The 23,319-nt window shown below is 38.4% G+C and overlaps 1 protein-coding gene across 10 annotated transcripts in view; it reads left to right on the top strand.

Annotated features, from left to right (window-relative positions):
- LRP1B (LDL receptor related protein 1B) overlaps positions 1-23,319 on the top strand; it is a 681,046-nt gene that overhangs the window by 345,739 nt on the left and 311,988 nt on the right. For all 10 annotated transcript variants that reach the window (XR_010832147.1, XR_007162924.2, XM_048062804.2 and 7 more), the window contains exons 4-6: positions 4,275-4,394; positions 5,845-5,973; positions 13,784-14,041. Coding sequence is in view for 8 of the 10 variants with exons in the window: in XM_048062804.2 (XP_047918761.2) it covers positions 4,275-4,394; positions 5,845-5,973; positions 13,784-14,041 (507 nt within the window). In the remaining 2 variants the exon portion in view is untranslated. The remainder of the gene's footprint in view (positions 1-4,274; positions 4,395-5,844; positions 5,974-13,783; positions 14,042-23,319) is intronic.

Raw genomic sequence — 23,319 nt, 5'->3', positions numbered from 1 at the left:
ATTATTACAAAAAGAGCTGTACAGGATTTGTATATTACGCATGCACTAATGAAATGTAACTGGGAACCCACTGCAGCCAAAAGGCCTTATTATCATCAAAGTGACTAAAAATAATGGCATCTAAATACATGTTGCTGGATGTGAATCTAGTCCTCTTCCATCCTCTCAGGAAAGGGAAGTCTCACTGAGGCATCTTCTTAAATCCATTCTAGTGTTCGACAATCCCTCCTAGCCCAAAAATATACAGAATTAAGAAAGTGCAAGCTAAAAACAGCCAAAACATGTAAGTTTAAGAACCAGGTGTGAACCTGGTGTGAACCCTGTGTCAGTTGAGGAGGAACTGAAAAAAAGGTTAGTCAGATCAATCGGTTAATTCCTTCATTAAAAAGCCACACAAGAGGGGATAGTTCCTTATATCATTCCTTTCGGATGAACTATGATTAGCAGTGTATTTCCTTGAACACAGAAGGGATAAATGAAGGCAGGATTTTATTACTATGAAATCCTGTGGGAGCAGTTTTTCCAAAAAGCTTACAGCTCCTCTGAGTCTTTGTCAAAGGTATATCATGTCCGGGGAGATGCTATCAGCAGCGTCTTGGCCTGATGGACTGCTCTCCTTTGGGCCTGGTACCTGGGCATTAGCGGAATAGCAAAGTCAGCATGAGATTGACATGGGGGTATTTGAGAAAGCGGGGGGGCTTTTGTGGTAGAGCTGGAGCTCTGCTTTAGAGAGGTTCTTCCATGGGACATAGAGAAGACAAAAATGCTGCCCTGCATGTCTCTGGGGGCAGAAAGAGAACAGTGAAGAAAAGGCCCTAAAGCAGTGCAGGATGAGTTGGCATTACGACCCAGGCCTGGGGAAAATAGAGCATCCTAAAGGCACTCACATACTTGCGCTACCCTGCATCTCTGCAAATCTCACGCCTTGCTCTGCAGCTCCATGTCTTGAGTTGTGGGTCTCCTTGTGAGCTTTAAAGCTTACTTCTGCTGCTTCCCCTCCGTTTAGCTTCTTCCTTTAAATCTTGCAGCAGAAATACTGCGCTTTGACAAATACAGGTTTTTGTAGCTCTGTTAAAAATGGAAAGCTTGGTGATGCTCGTTCTTCACTGCCTGCGTACTTCATAAACCAATTCACGTTCAGAAAGGGAGACCAGAGTGGGAACAGAATTTTACTTAATCCTAAAGCAAGGTATGAAGGACAAGAAATGAGGATCCCCGTTCTTTACATTTCCTATCTGGAACATTAGAAATATTGATGTTCACTGCTTTATGATTTTTCTTTGCCTCCTCACCCCTTCCCAAACAGTCTGCTACAAATCTAACCAAACCATAAATGTACAACCTGTCTTCCATAGCATGTCCTTCAATACTTCAAACGTTTCCAGGGGCAAGCTAACTCCATTTTCTCCCCAAAGGTTTTCAGGATCAGTTACTTAAAGTGAAGAAAACAAAAAAGCCAGTAAAATAGAAAATAGATTTATTTACCCTCAATGTTGTTGTTGTTGTATTTTGTGTTTTTCCGCTCGCGAATTCCCCTGGCAGGTTTCGGAGATCAGCGGTAGAGCAAAAATGTTCGGGGGCACGGAGGTGTCTGTCAGACAGGCAGCAAGGAAGCTCTGCACGCGAGCTGTGAGTGGAGGCCAATTGCTGCTGTAATAATCTGACCGATAATTTAGTGGAGGGAAAAGGGTTTAACTTTTAAAGTCAGAAACATATGGCAGTCGGCATCTCTTCTTAAGCAGATTTGTTGGAAAGTCTGGTGTGTCTGAAGGACTCCCGGCTAGGAAAACTGGTGAAAGTAGTTGTAGTGTAAAACCTGAGACAAACCATAAGTTGCTTCTTGTCAGAGCTGGTTAAAATGAGAGAAGAAATTTGGATTTTCTCCCTGTTCCAGTTTTAACTTTCTCAAACAGTTATTGACAGGGGACCACGAAATGTGTCTTTTGAGAAAACTCATTTGAAAATAATCTTTTACTTGATCAGCAGATCAACTTGATCAGACAGCATTTGTACCCAAGTGAGCGTAAGGAGTTGTGCAAGTGGAGGCAGTTTTAGCAGAGTACCGTCTCGGAGAATCCCTTTCTAAAAGCATAGCAGATGGGATGAGGACACCAGCAAAGTTGTGATAGACGGTGTGAAAAATAGAACTGTGTGGAAAGAAGGAGGGATGAGACGTGTGACAAGAAATATTTTTGGCAGAAATGGGCTATGTGCAGTACTTCAGTTATACGTACTGTAAAGAAAATGCAACTGCTTTGTTGGTAAAAGCCATCCGCATGATACTGCAATAATTTAGAATCAATGAAATGCAACAGTTTTTGTAAAAAAAAAAAAAAAAAAAAAAAAAAAAAAGGAGCAGATAGGCTGCTTTTATTCACTTTCCTCTAATGGATCTCACTTTCCAATTTACTGTTGCTGTTCTCCAGCAGCCTTTACTGGCCGTGTGCAGGTCCCGCTATTCCAGTTGAAGCTGCTGGCTATCTGTATCCATTATGAAAAGAGTGCAAACAAGCCAAGTCCCATTTGTGAGTCAAATAGTTATCATCCGGTAAAAGCTACCGGCTGCACAGCATAAGACAAATATTTGAGGAAGAAAATTATAGGTTGTAAAGGATGGTCGATCCATGTTTGCTTAGAAAATGAAATGTATATGTCGATTTTGTGCAGATAGAAATATTAAATAAACAGATAGCATATAATCAGCCTCAGTTCCAGCTCCACACCTCGGCATGCGGCCCCATTTCAGGTTACCTCTGGGGAAATTTCCTTGTTTGCATTCTGACTGGGACTTGTTCTTGGAAGGATGTAATAGATTTAAGGACTGGACTAGGGACAAGAAGCCAACAAAGCAAGCTGCGGCCAAAATGTGTTACCTTCCTATTCACAAGGGCACACAAGGCAGGGAAATAACCCACAAACCGCTTAGCAAATGGGCAGATTTGGACAGTAGATGATTTATCAGCCTCTAGTCACTCTCCGAATTGTGTGGCCTGTAGAATTCTAGGGAATATCCTCTGATAATTGTGTGACACCTCTTTTTTTTTTCTTTTTTCTTTCAGTACAGTAAGCTGTAACTTTGGGTGGCAGCCACATCCACTTTTCTCCCAAAGTGTCCTCTTTATTTTGACACCAGCAGCCCCAGGTTTCAGATGCTGATGCTGACTCTTCTTCATATTAATTTTCACCCTAGACCCCAGTAGAGCTTGATGAATAATGATCAGACAGATTAAAATTGCCCACATATTAAACTACAGACTTCTCCTTTTCTTTAGGACATTCCCAGTCACTTGAATCCAACCCTACAACAGAACCTTTCTCTGTCCATTTTTGGGTTACTTTCTGATCCATCTGCATGTAGTTTTGAAAAATATCTTCAGATAAGCTTTTACAGCTGTTTTCCACAATCATTTTCTTATTTTCCTGTAGGGAAAAATGTTGTTCATTAAAATACTCTTTTTTGATTAGCAGAATAATTGATATACTTCATCCAGCTTGGGGCTGAGAAGTTTCTCTCTTTTTTTTTTTTTTTTTTAGTTTGTTTTCATGTTGTTACGTTCTGGAAATCATTAGTGTATATTTTTACAATATTTCTTCTAGCTGTTAGCATCATGCCTTGCACTGATGGTATGTATGTAAGCAATAGATGCTATGAAGGACTTCAGTAGTAATGACATACATTATGTCCAGTGTTTATCCAACAGCACATGTCCAACATTAAATTATTGAGCCAGAATACCTGCCCATTGATTACTATAAAGGTTATATGCGTATCAGTAAATCAAGACAAGCTTTCGAAAGATCACTTGATATGACAAATAGGGAAGACAAAGATGTTGAAATCTTTCTCATAATCTTTGTTGGTTTTTATGACTACAACCTTTTTTTTTTTTTCTTTTGAGGTTTGGTGCTTTTTTTTTTAAAAAATATTTTTTATTTTTTCCAAATCATTGCTTTAAATATGACTGATGTGTGAAAAAGAGACATCTAAGAAGAACAACAGTACACCTAGACAATATATTTGTGAGCAACTTTTGGTAGAAGTGGAATGCTGATTTATTATCTTGCCAAAATACAGTTTTCAAAGCAAGCATTTCCCAATGTATTATGTCATATTTCCAACAACAGCTAGTGAAAATGGTGATGGTGTTTCCTTCCTGAGAGGTGCATTTGCACACCCACACATATATATGCATATATATGTTGTTAAAGTTTGTGATATAGGAATAATAAATTAGCATTTATTAACATTTTGCTCTAAATAATACTGTTTACAGAATTGCTACCCAAGTGCCAACAGATGAATTGCCAATACAAATGCGCCATTACCAGGAATGGCACCAGGTGCTACTGTGGAGATGGATACGAAACGAGCAGTGATGGCAGAAGCTGCACAGGTAAACAAGAAAGATGCTGTAGGATTGACACACGGGTTTCTTAATGGCTCCTCGATGGCTGTCAGGTGCATGGAACAGTGGTGGGCTGCCAGCTTGGGTCTGGGAGCCATGCAGGCAGGCTAACAGAAGGCTGGTGAGCATGGATGAACTGTTGTGCTCACAAGCTTCCTTCCCAGCTTCAGTGGTGTTCATCAGGGAATGAGCACGAACTTGTGGGATCAGGCAGAGGGAAAGAGCCCCCCACCATAATGAGGGTCCGGACTTCCCTGCTGACTCCTTGATATTCCTGTGCCCATGCCCCAGCAGCAGCTATTCCTAACTTACTGGGATGAAAGCATCCTCAGCCTGACCAAAGGAGTTGGGCACTCTTTTCCTTTTCTTTTCCTTTTCTTTTCCTTTGCTCAAATGAGCCTACAGCTCGTTTGTGTGAGCCGCTCTCCAGACCTCACTGCTAGGAGACCTGGGGACACTTGCAGCATTTCGCCTCATGCCCATAAAGTCACATCTAGATTAGAATTTGATAAATGAACCCTCCCAGATCATACAACTTAACAGGGAATGTTATTTTGGCATAATTAAATGTGGGCTGAAATTGGTGTTCTTTTCCATTTTTAAAATATATGACTTTTTAATTCTCTGTCCAGGTATTTGTTTCTTGTTTTATTTTTATAAGCAGATTGGAGTTCTGTTGCCTTATGTATGTGCTCACTACCAATCACTCCTCTACACGTAATAGTGCTAAGCCAGATTCTTCATAAATGTAATTTATTCTAAGTTCTTTTGTTCTATGGTTGTCATGTTTCGTGATTGAAAATATATCTGAGGAAATAATTTCAACAGCAGTTTTTTAAAAAGTCAATTTATTACTTAAACCCTCAACCACTGTTAAATAGCATGTCTTGAGTTTATGGTATTATGCTTATATATCCTACTTGAGAAAACTGTTCTTTAGATTAGAGAAATATATAGTTTTTGATGTAGTGGATGATGGTTTAATGTAGAAGTTGTGAAAGTTCATTTAAGGAGCTGTAAGACATTTCCAGCACAAATAGGTTGAGAAGGATAATCAGTTTTCTCCCTTGAAATGTTGTTTCAGCCACAACCCCTTATAATTTTAAATACAAGCGTTCTCTAGTACCAACAAGAGTCCGGATGTCTCCCTAACATGATGTAGACATTGGATGCTAATTGAACAAATGAAGGTTTTAACTTTAAAAATAAACAGCAGTTTAACTCAAGAACTCCTGGCCTTCTGTTTGGTTGCTGGGGTAATTTCAACAGCCAATGTTGGTGATAAGGTCATGGCTTGAGAAGGGGAATACATAAATACCATAATGATTACCCTAATGATTTAATGGATCAAACTTTCCTCTTAGATTTTTTTTTTTTAAATTCCACTATTTATTTATTTATTTATTATCTTTAAACAATCTCATTAATGTCCCTTTAGATTTGAACGAATGTAATACATATGGAAGCTGCAGCCAGATGTGTATAAATACAGATGGATCGTACCTTTGTAGCTGTGTGGAGGGCTACGTACTTCAGCCTGATAACAGATCTTGCAAGGCCAAAAATGGTAAGTTTTAACATCTTTTTACCTTAATGAAAATAATTTCTGTTTTGGTCCTGTATAGACAATATATATGAAAACATAGATAGAAGAGCATATGGAAGATATGGACTTGAAGTCCTTCACTGTATTGCAAAGAACAACACAACAACCCTAGAACAACTTTTCACATATTATGACAATACTCCAAGGGAAATATTAGAAGTTATTATATGGTTGTTATTAATTAAAGTGAAATACTCAGTTCAGCCAAGATTACAATAGTCCCCAGTTTCCCTCTTCATAAATAAATCAAAGGTTTTTCCTCACACAAACAAAATAAGCTGTTTACTCTGGGAAGACAGCAGAGGTAGTGAGGAAGCAGAGGAAATGATCACAAGGTAATTGTACCCTTAGGATGAAAAAAGGCATGAGATTGCTTTGTCCTTGTAATATCCCGAGGTGAATTTCAAAATACACATATTCACACTAGACTTTTTTTTTCTTTTTAGTTAGTGCATGGTTTCACTAGCAATAATAAATTGGTTATTTGAGGAAATTAGTGAATTTTGTTGAATGAAGCGATACTGTACAAAGTATTTTCATACTCAGCACATTGACTTAACAATGTTTTTATATTAAAAAAACACACTTTCTTGTTTTTTTTTGTTTGTTTGTTTTTACATCCGTGATGATTCAACACCCTAGTATAAAGCTGTTTATTATATATTTTTCGAGTCTTTCTATTTGTAGCTATTTTATCATCATAAAATGTGAAGGTCCACTATTTTTTTGAGGCTACCTCAAGTTAAGAACATCGCTAAGTATGTTCTGACTTGAGCACCAGTAAGTTACATGTTCTTGTACTGCTTGTATGAAGTTTTATACAGTTCCACACAACATGGCTGAGCGATTTTTATTTATTTATTTTTTTTAATACACAGATAAGTGTTGTGAGATAAGAAAGACCACGAAAAGTAAAAATATTTTAATGCTTTTCTTCCTCCGCTGCATAAAAGTCAATATCACTATTCCAGGTCAGGAAATTCTCATGTTGCCAGCGTTGGGCTTGAGATGAGCCTTTGAATTTCCTTTCTTATATCCAGCAGAGTGTGTAACTCAGTGTTGTAATGAGGTGTCAATGTCTTGGTGGTCTTGTTGAAATAAATCAGATCATATATTAACAGAGAAGAACTGTTCTTCTGTCTTTCTTAGAGCTTTGTCATGTTTGCTTTATGGTAGTTTTCATCTTTTCTGTTATTTTCAGCATGGGCTCACTAGTCATTAACTAGAGAAATCACTTCAGTATAGTGCAAATCAAGATCATGGCACTGCGCAGATATGAGTGTTGCTCGTTATGTTGGTTTTGTGTGTAATCATAATTTTTCTCTGAAGTAAGGCTGGATTCAGTTATCAATATGTTGAACAGTGGAGCTAAACTCTTCATAGAGCACAGAGGTCAAAGAACTTCCTGGCACAGTGATGATGGTGCTTTTAGCAGAGAACGCTACAAGAGCTATACTGACCTGTAACAGCTTATGTTGTTTCACAGGGCACAGTTTACAGTGTGGAAAATAGTGACGTTTCCATGTACCAGGATGTAGCATTCCTTAAGCATTCATGTTCATAGCTTCACTGATGATACAAACTGCTTTTCACAGGTTGCTGCCTTGTAGGATAAGGTTCAAGCAGGGTCAAAAGCAAGGTGCTGCCCTGCACAAAAAAAAAAAAAAAAAGATTGGGGAGCAAGCAACGAGGAGCCAGTCCTGCCGGAAAGTATCTAAAATTGTGTAATGGATCACAGGTCAGAAATTGGGCAATTCCATCCTGTTGAGCAAGGGGAGAGGTACAGTCCTGATATGTATAAGCAGCGTTATGACTTCAAAGTAATTCTAATGCTCACTCAACACTGGGAAGTCGTCAGCTGGAATGTGACATCCAGAGAGGGACAGCATGCAAAGCAGATGTGGACCGGTAGAAGAGAATCCAGGGAAAAGGTTGTATCTAAGGGAAAAAAAGGAAAAAGAGCCTTTAGAAAAAATAATCAACTTTTTAATTTCCTTAAAAAGCCTAAGGAGAATAAGGATGGAAAGAGCGAGCTATCCATTTAGTCTGCATTTGACAAAAGCAGTTGTCAAATTCATAAAGAAAATGAACTAAAGAATATTCTGTGTGCAAAAGGTATGAAAGATAAGAAGCAATAGAGGTTTAAGTTAGCTTAGGCATTATGTAAAGCTTTCTGATGTTAATAACAGCAGATCTGCTATGAATATAAATTGTCATCCGTGGTCCTAGGTACAGCACAAGAGGTAACTACGAGCCCTGCGCCACGTTTTTGTTGCCTCTGTAACCTGAGTGAGAGGTTTCTGAATCCTCACACGAAGAGAAGTGGGGGAACTCGTGGAGGCCCAGTTCCCAAGGCGCTGAGCAGGGGAGCTGAGTTTGGGAGCTGTGGCCTGCGGGAGCCCTGTCCCGGTGCAGGCGGCCTCTGGAGGCCTCCTCGGCCTCTTCCACAGGCCCCAAACCCATCCCTGCACAGCGGCCTTGGCCGCGTGTGGTACGGTAGGTACAATTTGCAGAGCACCTCACACAAGCTGCTGTTTTTCTACCCTTCAGGCAGCCAAATGCTTGGCTGTGAAGGTGGGGAGGTTCATCCCTCATTAGAGCCTGCATTTTACTTCCTCGGCTCATTTATGTAACTTTGGAGCCTGAAACTTTTAGCTGCACGGTACCTTTGGGAAGGACGTTAAAATAGGTATCGAAACAGCTGGGGGCACACCATGTTTTTTTCTCCTGACTTTTTAACCACACTTTCTTTTATGAATAAAGAAGCAGTTAATGACTTCTTCTAAGGTGAAAATGAAACAAAATGTAGCTTTGCTGAGAAGAATTTTGGAAAATCTTTGTTTGCCAAGTTTGTATGCCTATACTCTAAGGCCTGCATTGGATGGAAAGCATATTTAAGAAAACAATCCGACAGAATCAGAAATCTTTAGCTGGTGAAACAAAAAATCACCTTCTTCCAAAATTCCTGATATATTTTATACCCTCATAGGCCATCTAGAGAGAAATACCATGTGAGAAGAAACATTTGTCATGTGGATAAAGAGGGTTGAAGTGATAATGATTAAAGTAAAAAACCTGTTTCTGACATTCATCACTCTTAAATTTATTTCACAAAACAATTTTCTTGTAAAATTTCACAAATCTAAGTTTCAAGGTTTTAGAAAGGGTTTTAGTTTCAAGGGTTTTAGTTTCAAGTTCATTGTAAGACTGTTTAAGCACTGAAAATTAATTTCAGAATAAAATTTGACTGCATTCTATTCAACAGTGCTAAATATTTTTCAGACAGTTATGCAATACATGCATTGCTGAGAGCAAAGGACTTAAAATCTACCTCAGGAGAAGGTTTTTCTAGTTGCTTGTAAACACTGAATTAAGATTTTTATCCTTTCTGTATAATAGTAATGACAAAAAAAAAAAAAGAAAAAAAAAGAAAAACACAACAAATGCTGGCATTTCTGAAGATTTTCTGTCAGAGAAGTAGGACTGTTGGTGGCAGAGCAAAACGCCTTAGTTTCTTATTTGTTGTGACATCAGTACTGATCTGTACTTTAGGCAAGATCAGGGAGGGGGGAAAATGCAAGACTTTCATCTTTTCCACCACTCTATCTTAAACATAATCCAAAGGAAGATGCTTTCATTTTAGCCAAGAGGGATGAATCATAAAACTTCCCTGGATTAGAGAGCTACTCACGTCTTATCTTTCCTATTTAAAATAAATAAATAAATAAATAAAGGAAAACTCCAGAAAGAATAACACACATGAAGTCCAGTTATTTGAAAAGCTGCAGTCAGCTCACTGCAACTCATCTTAGATCTGTCCACTAAACTTTTAAGCTTTGTAGATTCTGTTCTTGGGAAACAGACAAGTAGATTTTTATGATGGGGAAGACGAGACATTTTTTTCAGCTTCTCTTTCTTTTTTTGTTTACCTTACACAATACTTTAAAATGCTTTAAAGGAACTTTTTTATTTTATTCTGTATTTTTTTTCTTTTTTCTTCATGATAATGTCATATATTACTCTTTTTTAGTAAGTAATAATGAATCAGTCTTAATCTGAACAACATTGAAATAGGCAAGCTAAATACCCTACTGTGAAAAAGCATGATTAACTGATTCAAGCCCTTCAATTGTTTCATGTATGGACTGCTTGAAAAATAGAATTTCAAGCTCAATAATCTGGTTTCTGGATAAGTTCTGCACGAACACAGATGTGTTTTAATGTTTACTAGTGCCAGCTAAGCAGAACCTCTTAGCAGTGCCACGAGTACTTGTGATTCCATTATCTGGAGCCAGGTTTGATTACAGCTGTTGCTCAGGAGTGTCAATGCTAATTCTTTTTCATAATTCCTTTATTTCTTAGACATTAATACTGAAATACAACCTTTATCTAGAGTTCAGTGAAGCATTAAATCCTTGTTACAGTTTCTAATACGTAGGTTCAAAACACTGCAAGAAAGGATATGGTTCTCCATGACAGCCTTGGACAACTGAGCAACGAGGCTGGCTCCTTATCTGCAAACAGCTCCTAAGTATCTGCTGCTTCTTGAAGGCTTTACAGATTGCAGGCAGTGGTAATATCTTCCTTAATACAAAGTACAGGAGCAAAAATGTTAATAAGGAAATTTTCACACTGCTGCTGGTTAGGAAAGGAGTGATGTTATTTCATGGGAAGGAAGCAGCTGGTCACAGAGCTGTTAGATGTAAAAAACTTGGCAGGAGGCAGACACAAACACCTTTTGTACCAGTCTGGAAACTCTCCATTGGGGTCAGTGAGTGGTGAAAACAGAAACTCTTAAGTTCTCTTCTTCTGATGGGTAGCATAAGTTTATAAGAAAGGGAGGGACAGACATTTCCATACACAGGACACCTTTTAAATAAAATTGCTTATTAAAAACTTCATTGCCTTCTTTTCTGGAGAAAAAAAAAAAGGCATGGCTACGGAGCTTCACTTGTGGCTTCATTTGTGCCTCAACACTTTACAAGAGTTTGTTTCACAAATAAGTTTCTTCAGTCTTTAAAGATCTTTGAAATTTTTCAAAAAATTGCATGGATTTAAATGGTGATAGTAAATGTAAGATAAGGACAGTCAGTAAGTTAGAAAAGTAGTAAGTTATACAAGTGTGGTTTTGCAGATATCAACATGTGGTTTGCTGGGGAGAGAAGTATGCTCCAAGGTACTGAAAAACTATAGGAAAGAATGAAATCCACTTTAGAAGGAATGCATGCTGATCCATTATAGAAAGTATTGTTTTAGGCAAAAAAGTAAACAAAATATCAGCAAAAGAGATGTTTAAATAAAAGCACATGGTACCAAAGAACAGAATATAAAGCCTACTTCAGTGGATTTCATTAAGACCACTGAGCAGTGTATTTAATAAAGCATCTTTTCTCTTTAGTCAGACTTGCTGATGAAATATTATTTGTAAATCCTTTTATTTATGCATTTTTCCCCATTTTCTCACCTGATATTGCTTAGCAAAATTTTGAAAACTGTATGAAGTAAAATGTTGATTGAAAATATTTCATTTTAATACAGTATTTAAACATTGTTTTATTTTTCTGACTGTAAGCAGATTGCTTTAGGCTGAGAGCTCTTGGGGTGAGACTTGGCAACACAAATATTTTTTCCACATGCTTGGCAACTGCAGTGTGAGTTTCTGTGTTTTAGGGTAATTTTTGTTTGTTTGTTTGTTTTTAAGTACAACTTCAGAAGTGTGTCCACTTGGCATTATTATTCGTGTGAACATACCTCATTGCAAAATTAGGCATCGCTGCTACTCCAATTAAACCTGAAGCAAACTTAAACCATAAAATTTGCATGAAAGTTCAATATCATCTTCCTTAAAGATGCAAAGAAGTTCCCAGAATTCTTTGTGGGACCTTGTGAGTCAGTATTTCTGCTAAAAAAGTCATCAATAACAGATTTAGATATTCAATGGGACTTAGTCAATTTGGGTTCCATATAAGCATTTATTCTTTTTATTTGAAAATTCTACTTTTCATCTAGAAATATTGACAGCACTGACTTGTTCAATATTTCTTCCACATAGTCCATCTCTTGTCACCTTTGGTGTATAAATAGGTGTGAGTAGTTCTTGAACTACCTTCCTGAGGTTCTCTGCAGAAAATCTGTATCTGCGGAACATTATAATATATATTTAGAAAATCTAAATCTGCAGAAAATTTATATCTTGATTTGTGTAGCTCTTGCTTACTCCTTACTTTAAATCCTGCTGCTTGCGGTGGCAACTTTCAGGAATGATTGTTTATACTGAAATTAACCAATGGTTTGTTGTAAGGAGCATGCTCCAGTGTGTATAGTTGGTCTAGTGCAACAACAGCTGTACGGGGAAGTCAGTGACTCAGAACCTGAGTCTCTTTGGAAAGTTCAGTCAAAGCAGAGATCCCTTCTTTACAGGGGATAAACATCTGCTTATATAAATGAGTTACCTTCCTCTCTTTAAAAAAAAAATAATAAATAAATTGAAAAGCTACACCAAGTTGCCAGTTATATTCTAATCCTACCCTAGGAGTAAAAAATAAAAAATTAAAAAAAGAAGTAGAATCCTGGCAATGTATGAAAGCCGACTGTGTCCTGGGCTGCACCAAAAGTAGCGTGGCCAGCAGGATGAGGGAGGGGATTCTCCCCCTCTCAAAATCCTCATCATACTGAGATTAATATTAATTAATACTTGACTAAGTCAGATGCATAATTTCAAACCAGCCCTGGATTTTCTAGGCAGGAATGCAATTAAAATACACCGAAAGCAAGACCAGCTGTTTTTGTGCCCAATAGCACTCATCATATGCAAAACATATTTTAGCTCGATGAGTATTGCTTGTTCCTCTGGGTGTACAACATACCTTTCTTTAATTGTAACTTGAACTTGACCTGGGTGTTAAATCATTATCCTGTAGCATCACTTCAGCTGAATATCTTGTACTTTAAATTATATATTCTTCACTGTTTGGGTATTATTGTTCCCTTCAGTGTTCACACATTGTTCAAGTATTTTTATAAATTACTGGCAGGATTTCCAGTCAAAGTAATTCAGGTGAATGTGAATTGCTTCTTCATATTTTTTGTTTGTTTGTTTATTGTGACCTGAATGTTAACCCAGTGGAAACTGTGCAGTCTCTGTTCCCTTTCGCTATCGGGATTCTCCACTGCATAAAGCTTTCTCCCTTGCATTGCACAGTATTATACCCAACATCTGCAGGTAGCCAGGTTCCATTGCATTGGGTTTGTTTGCTTTGGTGCTTTTTTATTTTATTTATTTATTTATATTTTAATATTTTGTTTTGCTTTGTAGAAGCATTCACTCAGTTTTTCTCTTACTTTACGAAAAGTAAGAGAAAGTAAAGATATGAAAAGTACCTCACCATTTCATGCGGACTCATAAATTCTTCAGGTTTTACTGCCCTCCATTCTTTTAGAAATGTCAGTAATCTGGATAGAAATAATTTGCATAAATGTATTTCTTTTTATGACTTGGGCATGAAAAATGTTGCAATAATGACACTTGGAATTAAACAGAAGCTGTGGGGCTAGGGTAATTAATTTTCTTTAATGATGTGAACTATTAGAACAGCAGGATAAAATAGAGTAGTAATTTGGAATATATGATAGTTATGAAAATAAAAACAAAACCTATTTATTATATCTCTGAAAACATGCAGGTAAGAACATTTAAAAATTATGTTAAAACTGATATGATAAATATGCTATACACAGTCTGCTAACACTTTGAATTCTGATTTGTTTTCAGAGCCTGCTGATAGACCTCCTCTTCTTCTGGTTGCAAACTCTGAAACAATTGAGGTCTTGTATCTTAATGGAAGCAAAGTGTCTTCCCGAACCCCTGTTAAAGGATCTGCAATTTTGACACTAGATTATAGCTACAAAGAGGACAAAATTTGTTGGATTGAATCGAGAGATCTTTCGAGTCAGCTGAAATGCACCAGGATAACAAAAGCTGGGAAGTTAACAGACGAGTGGATAATAAACATTGCTCAGTATCTTCATAGTAAGTATCTGACGGTCATTTAGCAAAACTGTAGTGTTTGCTGTGACCTGGTGCAGGAGATGTCAGTAATATTTGGAGGCTTGCTGTTGAAGATAGTCTTAAGGCATTAAATATTGAAACTCATATTGAAGCACTTTTATGTTTCTCATTCCAATAAAAAATATATGCATGCAATGTTTTTTAAAATGTGCATTTTTATAGTTTAAATATAATGTGTAGAACTTACAAAACCAGGGCAGTACAACAGAAGAACAAATGTAAAATGAATTCTCTTCTCTGGCAAAGTAGTGTTACATAAAGCTTGAAAATGTTTTTTACTATTGGGATAATATTGACAGTGAATGAAGAAGAGACACATGCTTATCACATTTGCTGTCAGCTATCGTAGGTATGTCAGTTCTTGAAAATAACAAAATATTTCCTGACACTGGAAACAAAGTGCTGCCTTTTTTGCAATTAAGAAAAAAAAAAAAAAGACTCATAATATGGAATTAGTCTGTTGCATTACAACGTTACTTCTCAATCATCTTTTCAATTTGTGGACTGTTGTTATCTACTGAAGGAGGTGTTCATCCACTTACATATTTTAATGTGAACAGACTGCAAAATAGCATACAGTCCAAAAAATGCAATTTTCTTTCACAGCAGAATTGTCCACAGATCAGCTTATAAAACACAGCACCAAGGAGTGCAATGGTGGTATTAACCTGGCTTTTGAAAACTCAGGGCTAGAACCTCCACTGTTTTGCTTTGGACCTAAGATTTAGAAAAACACTTTTAAGTAGAGATGGACATCAAAGATTAACTCTGAACTGATCTCAAACTCTCTGACCATCAGGTTCAGAAATACTCAAATCACAAATTCAATGGTGATATAATATTGTGCATATCAAAGTAATCAATTTGTTGTAGAAAGCGTGCTTTAGACTATCAAGATAGCTGCTGTAAAATGTGGTCATTTCTGCAGAGTAAAGGGTTTTTGTTTACATGTATTTTCAACCTATTTCCTAATTATATATTTACTCTACAGAAAATTAAATAGAATAAAAAAAAAATAGAAAGGGGTTCATTTTGTTTTGGTTTGCTTTGCCACTCATTGTGGCAATATTACTTCTAGAGGTCTCTCTTATCCTAGATGTAAAGTATAGTTGTACTTCATTTTGCCTTCTTCCTATTTTATTTTTTCATACTCTAGATATCTAAGAGCCCTAAGAATCTTGTTGGTAATATTTGATTGTGCCTTTTTAATTCACTCTGTTATTGATATTTTCTTTTCTTTTCCTGTTAGTAAGAGCAATCAGATTAACTGCAGTCCTTAGCAAAATCTGTTTTGTATTGAACTGTATGTGTGTCTGTTCTGTCACTTATCTTCATCCTCAAAGTGGATCCTAGCGCTATGGTTTGTGGTTCTTTCACCAGTTCTCTCCTACGTTCCTCTCCCTCTCTTCTCTGCATGTGAAGAGAATTGCTAATCTTTGTGGTGTTCGGATCTGCATTAGCACATCTGTTTGCAAAATTAAGGCTGTATTATGTGTTTGAAATGAATACAGTGCCTGGAATTAATGAGCTAATCATTTTTCATAGTGTTCGTACACATCAGCCTGTGGACTCTAATATTTTCCTGAAACTCTAGTGTAATTGTTCAGTCTTGTTTAAATGAAGAATTGTAATTCCCACGGACGTGCACCGACTGCAGAGAATTGTTCCAACCTTTTCTTCAGTTTTGATATGGAAACGGTGCTTGGAGGCTTAGAGAAACATTGCTTGGAGCACTGATTGACAAAATCCAGCAGATTTAGCTGTGGTGGTGTTTCTCCCAGACAAGCATATTGACAGGCGCTCTTCTTGGATAACTGTGGTGGAACCACAGCAGTCCCCATGGTGTGAACATATCAGCTCCAAGGTGCTCGGTGCACTTTGCAGGGCAACAAGTAGTGTGAGAGCTGCTTTTGTCCCGCTCCTGCTCCTAGCTCTGCGGTGCCCAGTCTGAGCAGGCTGGTTCGCCGGGGCACCTGCGGCATGGGGCAGCATGGAAAACATGCTGCTCATCATGGGCACAGTAACATCCAGAAGGTTCAATCAGAGCTCATCTGTGGCAGATTTGGTGTTGTGGTGTTATTATTATTTTTCTTTTCCAGTACTCAGTGCAGAAATTGTCCACCTGATTAATATCCTCCCTTCCAGACATACACCTGGAGTTATTTCTGCAAGGGGCCTGGTGTTACTATTTTTCTTATATATGTCTGTACACATGTATAGGTCATTTTGTGGCTACTGCAAAACTGAGTTTTAATCTTAAATTCTTCCTTTTCTTTCCTCCGTCTTCTGCTACCCATCATGCACCTTCTGCTATTCCTCTTCAGTGTATAGCACCTGCATCGGGTGAGGCAAACAAATTCATTCTGCCTCCTGGTGAAGGATTTCAGCCTGTGCATTTTCAAGCGCAAGTACATCCTCTGGCAGCTCAAGCCAAATAAATGGTTGTGCCCATGGAGTTAGTCAAAGGAAAAATGGAAGGTCTGTTCTTCATAGAAAATAACTTTTTCTTTATTGTCTAGCCACAAAGAGCACATTCCAAAAGGAGAGGAAACAACTCTTAGCCATATTTGCAGAATTTTGAATTTCTTTATCCCAGCCTTCTAATCTGTTTTCTTTAGCTATCTGGAAGGAAATATGTCGTGTGCATATGACACAAAAATTGGTAGAAAAGTCAGTTATACAAAAAGATTGGGACTGCTTGAAGTGGCCTTATTCAAAGTGCTTTTTTAGTGAAGGCAAGTCCTCTAGTTGGGAACAAGAATGTAGGTCCTATTTAAAGATGAGAAACTACCTCTAGGAAAGCAGACTATGAAAATGAGTTAGTGTTCATGGTATATAGTGTAAGCTCTAGGTAGTCAGCAGAATCTTTGGATTCACACAATAAAAGAAATTACGATGCTTTAGTATCCAGCATTTTCCCTTAGTAGACAGTCCAACATGACTTCATTTTGGCACATACATGTCCTAGATGGATACAATCGGATTCCTTTGAAGAGCAGTGCTAACTTGGTCTGCATCTCAGGTGTCGTTTGCTGAAGCACAGCAGTTTGACATACCTTGTGCTACTTCTTAAGCAAGTTTCAGTCTTGTGAGAATTATTATATCATCGATAAGGTTTTTGTTTGCTTGCTTGATAGGTTTATTCCTTTAAATAAGAATAGGTTTCTGTGGGCATGGCAATGTCAGTACAGACAATCTTGTGTTAGCCAAGGCCAGGCATTGGCATGTTGTTTCACCTTTGTCTTTTCTAGACCTAGAAGGTGTTGGAAGTTAAGCTGAAAATTTTCCTTTTGGAAAGATTTATGCAGACAGTGTTGGAGCCAAAGAGGCTTTCAGGAAAGACTCTCAGATAAGGCAGCTTGTGCAACCACCGTCCATAATAACGGGTGTGCTCTTTGACGCTTCACACTGTCTCACACCCACTTCCAGTTAGTACAGCAAGACTTCCAGGAACAGTCATTTATGTGAAGTGCTACCTCGAGGACCAAACTAGCAAAATTTCTTTTTAATGGAATGAAAGTGGAAAGTCTCTCACAATTTTCTGTCCTTCCAAACCTGTGATGTGCAATACTATGCTCATGGTTCATGGCTTTTTTTTTTTTTTTTTTTTTTTTCTGTGTGTGTGTTGGGACAGGGAGGCAGCAGGAGCAGCATCTTCTGGATGACAATCTCCTTCTTCCTCACTTTAATAGGCATTTTTCACCTTCGTCATTATAGGTACCAAGCACTTAATGTGCTCTCCAAACAAGCACCAGGCAGCACAGCCTGGGTTTCAGCCACTATTCTGCAGAAAACTCTTCTGGGATGCTGCTTCAGAGCATGAGATTTTCTGCTTGGATGGTATTTGATTCAGGTTTTTCTTGGCATTTAGTTATCACAGTGCTCCAGTACAAATCCTGAAATTGTTGTGTTTAGCTTTGCTGCTTTGTGTTTTATACCTCCTCAGTGCCACCTCACCTGGGAAGGCACACAGGCTTTTCTGTTTACAGATCTGCTTGTACGGGACTGATCTGGATGAAGAGAAACGTTAGGATTTGCCTGTACTGTTTCAGCTGTAATCTTGCTGACTTCTCTAGCCTGCCCTACCGCAGGAGCAAGGAGGCTGGGTAGTCTCTGGTGGGGAGCAGGAACTGCTTGTTGCAAGCCAGCATCTTCTCCTTGCCTGCATGAGCCTAGGCCAAGGCTGACTTTTTGGCTCTCTGACTTTTTTGGGTGCTAGCTGCTGTGAGGACCGTCAGACAGGGAGCCCAGAGGATTTGACCAGGATCCAGAAGCGTCTCTTTGCTTACATTCTTGTTTCCTTGCACATTTCTGGTCCCCCCAGTTGTGCACTCACACACATACACGTTTGCTTTTTCTTCTGAGTTTAGCAGGGAAAAAACAAACATCAAATGGCTTCTGAACAAAAACAACTGAGTAAGGATTAAAGGCATGAGGGCTAGGAAGGTCTTTGAGGCTGTCCATTTTTATTTATTTTTTTTTTATTTTTTTTTTGCTTTTGTCTTTGGACTTTGAAATCATGCAGACACAAACAAACAAACATAATCCCAAAGCTCTCCCCTCCCCAGACCTGCAATGCTTCCTTCCAGTGATTAACAACAGCTACGAGTGTTGTGCTGTTCAGAAGAGTTAGTCATTTACCTTGGCATTTATGAGTCTCAATCATCGAAGGAAATGCAAAGCACTAAGGATGGTGCTTCTGTCAGCAACCTTCCTGTGAAGTCTGTATGAATATTCATGAGAAATCAAACAAAAGTTTGGCTTACTCAGGAGGAGAGCAACTGTGAAGATCTGGGGGGAGGTGTTTATTCCTATGTGAAGCCTGCCCCTGAACGTGTCTCCAGACAGGTGTTAGAGGCTGTCATTATAGTTGCAGACTGTGATATTTTTTTTTTTCTGTGATAGACTATGATCACAGACTTCCTAGAAGACAAATAGAAATGAGACAGCTTCACGACAAAGGTCATTTGTACTTCAAATCACACTTTAGTAGTGCTCAGAGCATCTAATAGAGTAACTGGAAGCAGAATGGGGTGTGAAAAAAGTATCCTAAAGAAATACCACAGTATAGCTGGAATCTGGTTGGCACTCCTAGAGCCCTGGAGCTGACCTTACATTGTGGTGCAGTTCTGGGAGGACTGGAAAAATGCTGCTTCTGGGACAGTTTCTCCAAAGCTTTTGTTGTTGTTGTTGTTGTAGTGTCACTATCTCATTTTAGATAGAGCCATCATTATACATACAGAACTGTCACACTTTTCTCTTGAGAATCATGTTTATCCAGCTTGAATTTTCCATCTCCTTTTACTGCCCAGTCATTTGGTATCATGAAATCCTACTGTTATTCAAAGCTGACCTTACCCTTTACGATGGCAACTTATTATTATTATTATTATTATTAAAATGTTACCTGGTACAAGTTCTAGCAGTGCTGTGGGACTCAGTGATCCTCAGTGGGGAACCAGCTTTGTCCCCCAACTTAGGCAGTTAAATGGGGCCGTCAGTAACATACGTGTCAGATTACATCTTTCCTGAGTCTTCCCTCATGCCTTCCTGTATGGCTTTTGGAAATAGGGATTTCAATACGTTTCTGTGTTTACTTTAATTCCCGTGTTCTTTTAGGTAGTCCCCTTCAGCAGACACAAGTGCAAATCTTTAGTTGGAACATCTTTTACTCCGTGGCCTGAGATGGGAAACACTGTCTTTGCAGCAGGGGCTCACAGGAAATGAGGTAGAACATAATTGGGGTCATCTTGATGGACATGGCATAGGCTAGGAGGCTTTGCTGCTGAGATTTTTTTTAGCCTAATACATTCGTTCCCCATTCTGGTGGACCTGGACTTAGAGAGCTTTTGATCGGGTGCGTGATACAGCTTTCCTGGTGCTCTATGGACTTTTATTTAATGCAGCAGCAGTGCTATCTGATAACTGTCCTTCTGTGTGTGGTTACTTTGCACTTTGTAATGATAAGACTCCTTTAGAGACTCAGGCTTTATGGAAACTTCCTTTTATCACTCTGCTCCAGTCTTTAACTCCTGCCTAATCTTTTCTGATTATTGGTTATACACAGCCTTTTTGATGATAATCATGTTTACCAGAAGAATAAGGGTAGTTCACATCTGTTGCGGTTTAACCCGACAGGCAGCTAAGCACCATGCAGCTGTTCACTCACTCCCCCGCAGTGGGATGGGGAAGAGAATGAGCAAAAAAGGTAAAAACTGTGAGTTGAGATAAAGACAGTTTAATGGGAAAGAAAAGGAAGGGAAAATAATAATAAAATGATGATAAAAGAATGTACAAAGCAAGGGATGAGTAATGCAATTGCTCACCACCCCCTGACCAATGCCCAGCCTGACCCCAAGCAGAGGCAGCCCCCACCCCAGCCAACTCCCCACTGTTATTGCTGAGCACGATGCCCCATGGTGTGGGACGTCCCTTTGGGCAGCCTGGGCCAGCTGTGCTGGCTGTGTCCCCTCCCAGCCCCTGGCTGGCAGGGCAGCACGAGGAGCTGAGCAGTCCTTGGCTTTGGGTGAGCCCTGCTCTGCAGCAACTGAAGCATCGCCATGTTATCAACATTATGCTCGTCCCAAATCCAAGACATGGCACCATACTAGATATTGGGCAAAACATTAACTGGATCCCAGCCAAATCCAGGACATCTTTGGCTAAATCCATCCATTCAGCCTTTCTCAGAGACAGGCTCAGAGATTGCCTGAAGACTGAGGTTTCTGTTCCAACATGAACGTTGAGCTAGGTGTCTTCCGTTGGCCATGGTAGATATTGCAAATCCACGGCCTTTTTCTAAGAATAGTATTCATACCTTCAGCTGTATATTTCAAAACTTGATGGTGTTTGCACAAAAGTGAAGCTATAACCTTTGATATCAGAGACCCTAAGAGGACTGTGCATGTATTAGGTGCTCCTAAATGCTAGCCGTGAAGCATCTGTCTGCTTTTGGTGCTTTTTGGATGCAGTCTATTCAGTCTGACTTGGGGGCTTATGCTGGCTTGAGTCGTGTCCCTGTAACATTGCACTGTGCATTTCTGAGGCACAAGCTTCCCTAGTAGATTCTGTGAACTGGCTGGATTTCCTGCCAACATTAGGTTACCCGCATTTTTGAAATAAGAGCTATTTATTAACTGCTTGTTAATTGCCAAGAATGGATTTTTTTTCAGTCATTCAGATATAATACTACTATTTCTTCAACCTTTGTTACTTATCCAGTTTCTACAATTGATCTTCCATTGACATCAGTCAAAACCCTGCTTCTTTTCTTATCTGAGCTGGCATGCTGTCTTTTTCTTTTCATGTGCTTTTCAGTAGTCATGCCCTGGACACTTAATTCTCAGACTGTGTGCAGAAAATCAAATGTCTTATCTCAATGGTATTTCTCAGTGCAAATTTTTGATTGCATTATTTTCTTTTCTTTAAACTCCTGGGCTCTGCCTCAGACAGTCTCCTGAATAGTGTCTCTGCAAAGCCTCCATCTTTTCATCTCCTTATTCTCAGTTCTGCATTGTAGAATTCCCTTTTTCCCAATCATCAGCTTGCTAGCTGACCGTTTTGGATTTCCATCTTAGTTTAGTTGTTGTCCTAACATTCTGACAGAACCGTGTATTGTTTGTCATCCCTATATCGCAACCCAGCCTGCATAGCAAAGCTCTTGTGTCAGGGAGGAGTTTCATGAGCAAGCGGACATCTCCACAGCAGCAGAAGGATTTCATAAAATAAGAACGGAGAGTTAATAAAAATATTGGTAATCATGTAAATTTATCTTTATCAAACATAATGCTGAGGGAGCCTTTCTCACTGATCAATTCTGTGATTGTACTGTTTGTAAAACAATAACATTTTGTACTTTGTTAACAAGGTTATGAAGATACAATGGAATAATTCTGGGGGCTGTAAGGCTCTGCTGCGTAGATAACTAGATTGCTGCAAATATAAAATACACAATTTTATAGTGAATATTTTACAAATGTATTTATGTCCTTAGGTATAAGAATAATGAAATAACAGTAAAAAACAAACAAACACAAGAATCACTTTTCTGAAATGTGGAATTAAATAATGCTTGTTGTATGTGATCAGACACACATTTTCAAGGCTTCAACATCCACGTGCACCCTGTTGACTTCATTTTGTTTTTTACATAGTAGCAACTGGTACTATTCTTTGTAATATCGTTTTCACAACTGAACTTGTTCTGCTTCTGTAAATTCACTATGGATTTCAGTAATGGGTAATCGTCCAGGGAGATGCAGACATGTGCACAGTGCAGCCTTCTCTCTGATTAGGAAAGATGTTCCCTCATTCCTCTGATTCCAGTTCTGGCTGAGTGTTTGTTTGTTTTGTTATGTTTGCTGTCTGCTGAAACCAGAAAATCCTTTTTCTGCAACGTGCTGTAAATGAAACAGTAACAGAACTGCATTTCCTTTTACAACCAAAACTCCCTTCTGATCTTATGCAGGATCTAAGGAACTGTCTAGCCACAGCAATTGTTAAAAGTCTTCTACTCTTTCTGCTATGGCTTTCAGGCTCTTGAGATGTCCTCAGTATTCACAGAACACTGTCTTCTGCCTTTCTTCTAAGGACAGAAGTGTATACAGGAGATACACAGGAGGCATACAATTGTAATCTTCCCATTTCAGTGGAGTTGGCTATGAACTGGAGGCTTTAGGCTCTTAGAAGCTAACTTCAATGACAATAAAAGATTTAGATTTTTAACTTAGTATTAAATATCATCTGCTAATTATATATTCATGAACTTATTTCATCTTCTTTACTTTTTATTTATAAATGTCACAGTTTTTGATGATATAGCTAGTGTGTTTTTTTTCTGAAGTGGAGATATTGCTTTGTAATTTCTTGTCACACAGGATGCCAATCAAGTTTACTTCAGTTAGAATAATTGACAGTAAATTTGCTACTTACTTCGAGATATTAGTTTATTCATGCAAACATTTCATTCAGACTTCATAAAAAAAAAAAACAAGCAAACAACAACAAAAAACCACTAATGTCAACTCAGAAAGAGAAAAAATAAAGAAATCTTTCTTCTTACATACTCTACTTTGTATCATGTCATTAAAGTTAGTTCTTCAGCCACCTTAAGACTTTTATCTGAGACACAAATCATAGAAGGTTCATTGCAATAACATCACAGTAAAATTAAATATCTTCCTTTAAACCTTTTTGTCTTCATAGTAAAGAAAGGGGCATAATTGTGTTTTGCAACTCCT

Source organism: Anser cygnoides, chromosome 6 (assembly GCF_040182565.1).
Source record: "Anser cygnoides isolate HZ-2024a breed goose chromosome 6, Taihu_goose_T2T_genome, whole genome shotgun sequence".
NCBI lineage: Eukaryota > Metazoa > Chordata > Aves > Anseriformes > Anatidae > Anser > Anser cygnoides.
Note: the sequence above shows the minus strand (reverse complement) of the source record. Positions and strands in the feature narration are given on the sequence as shown.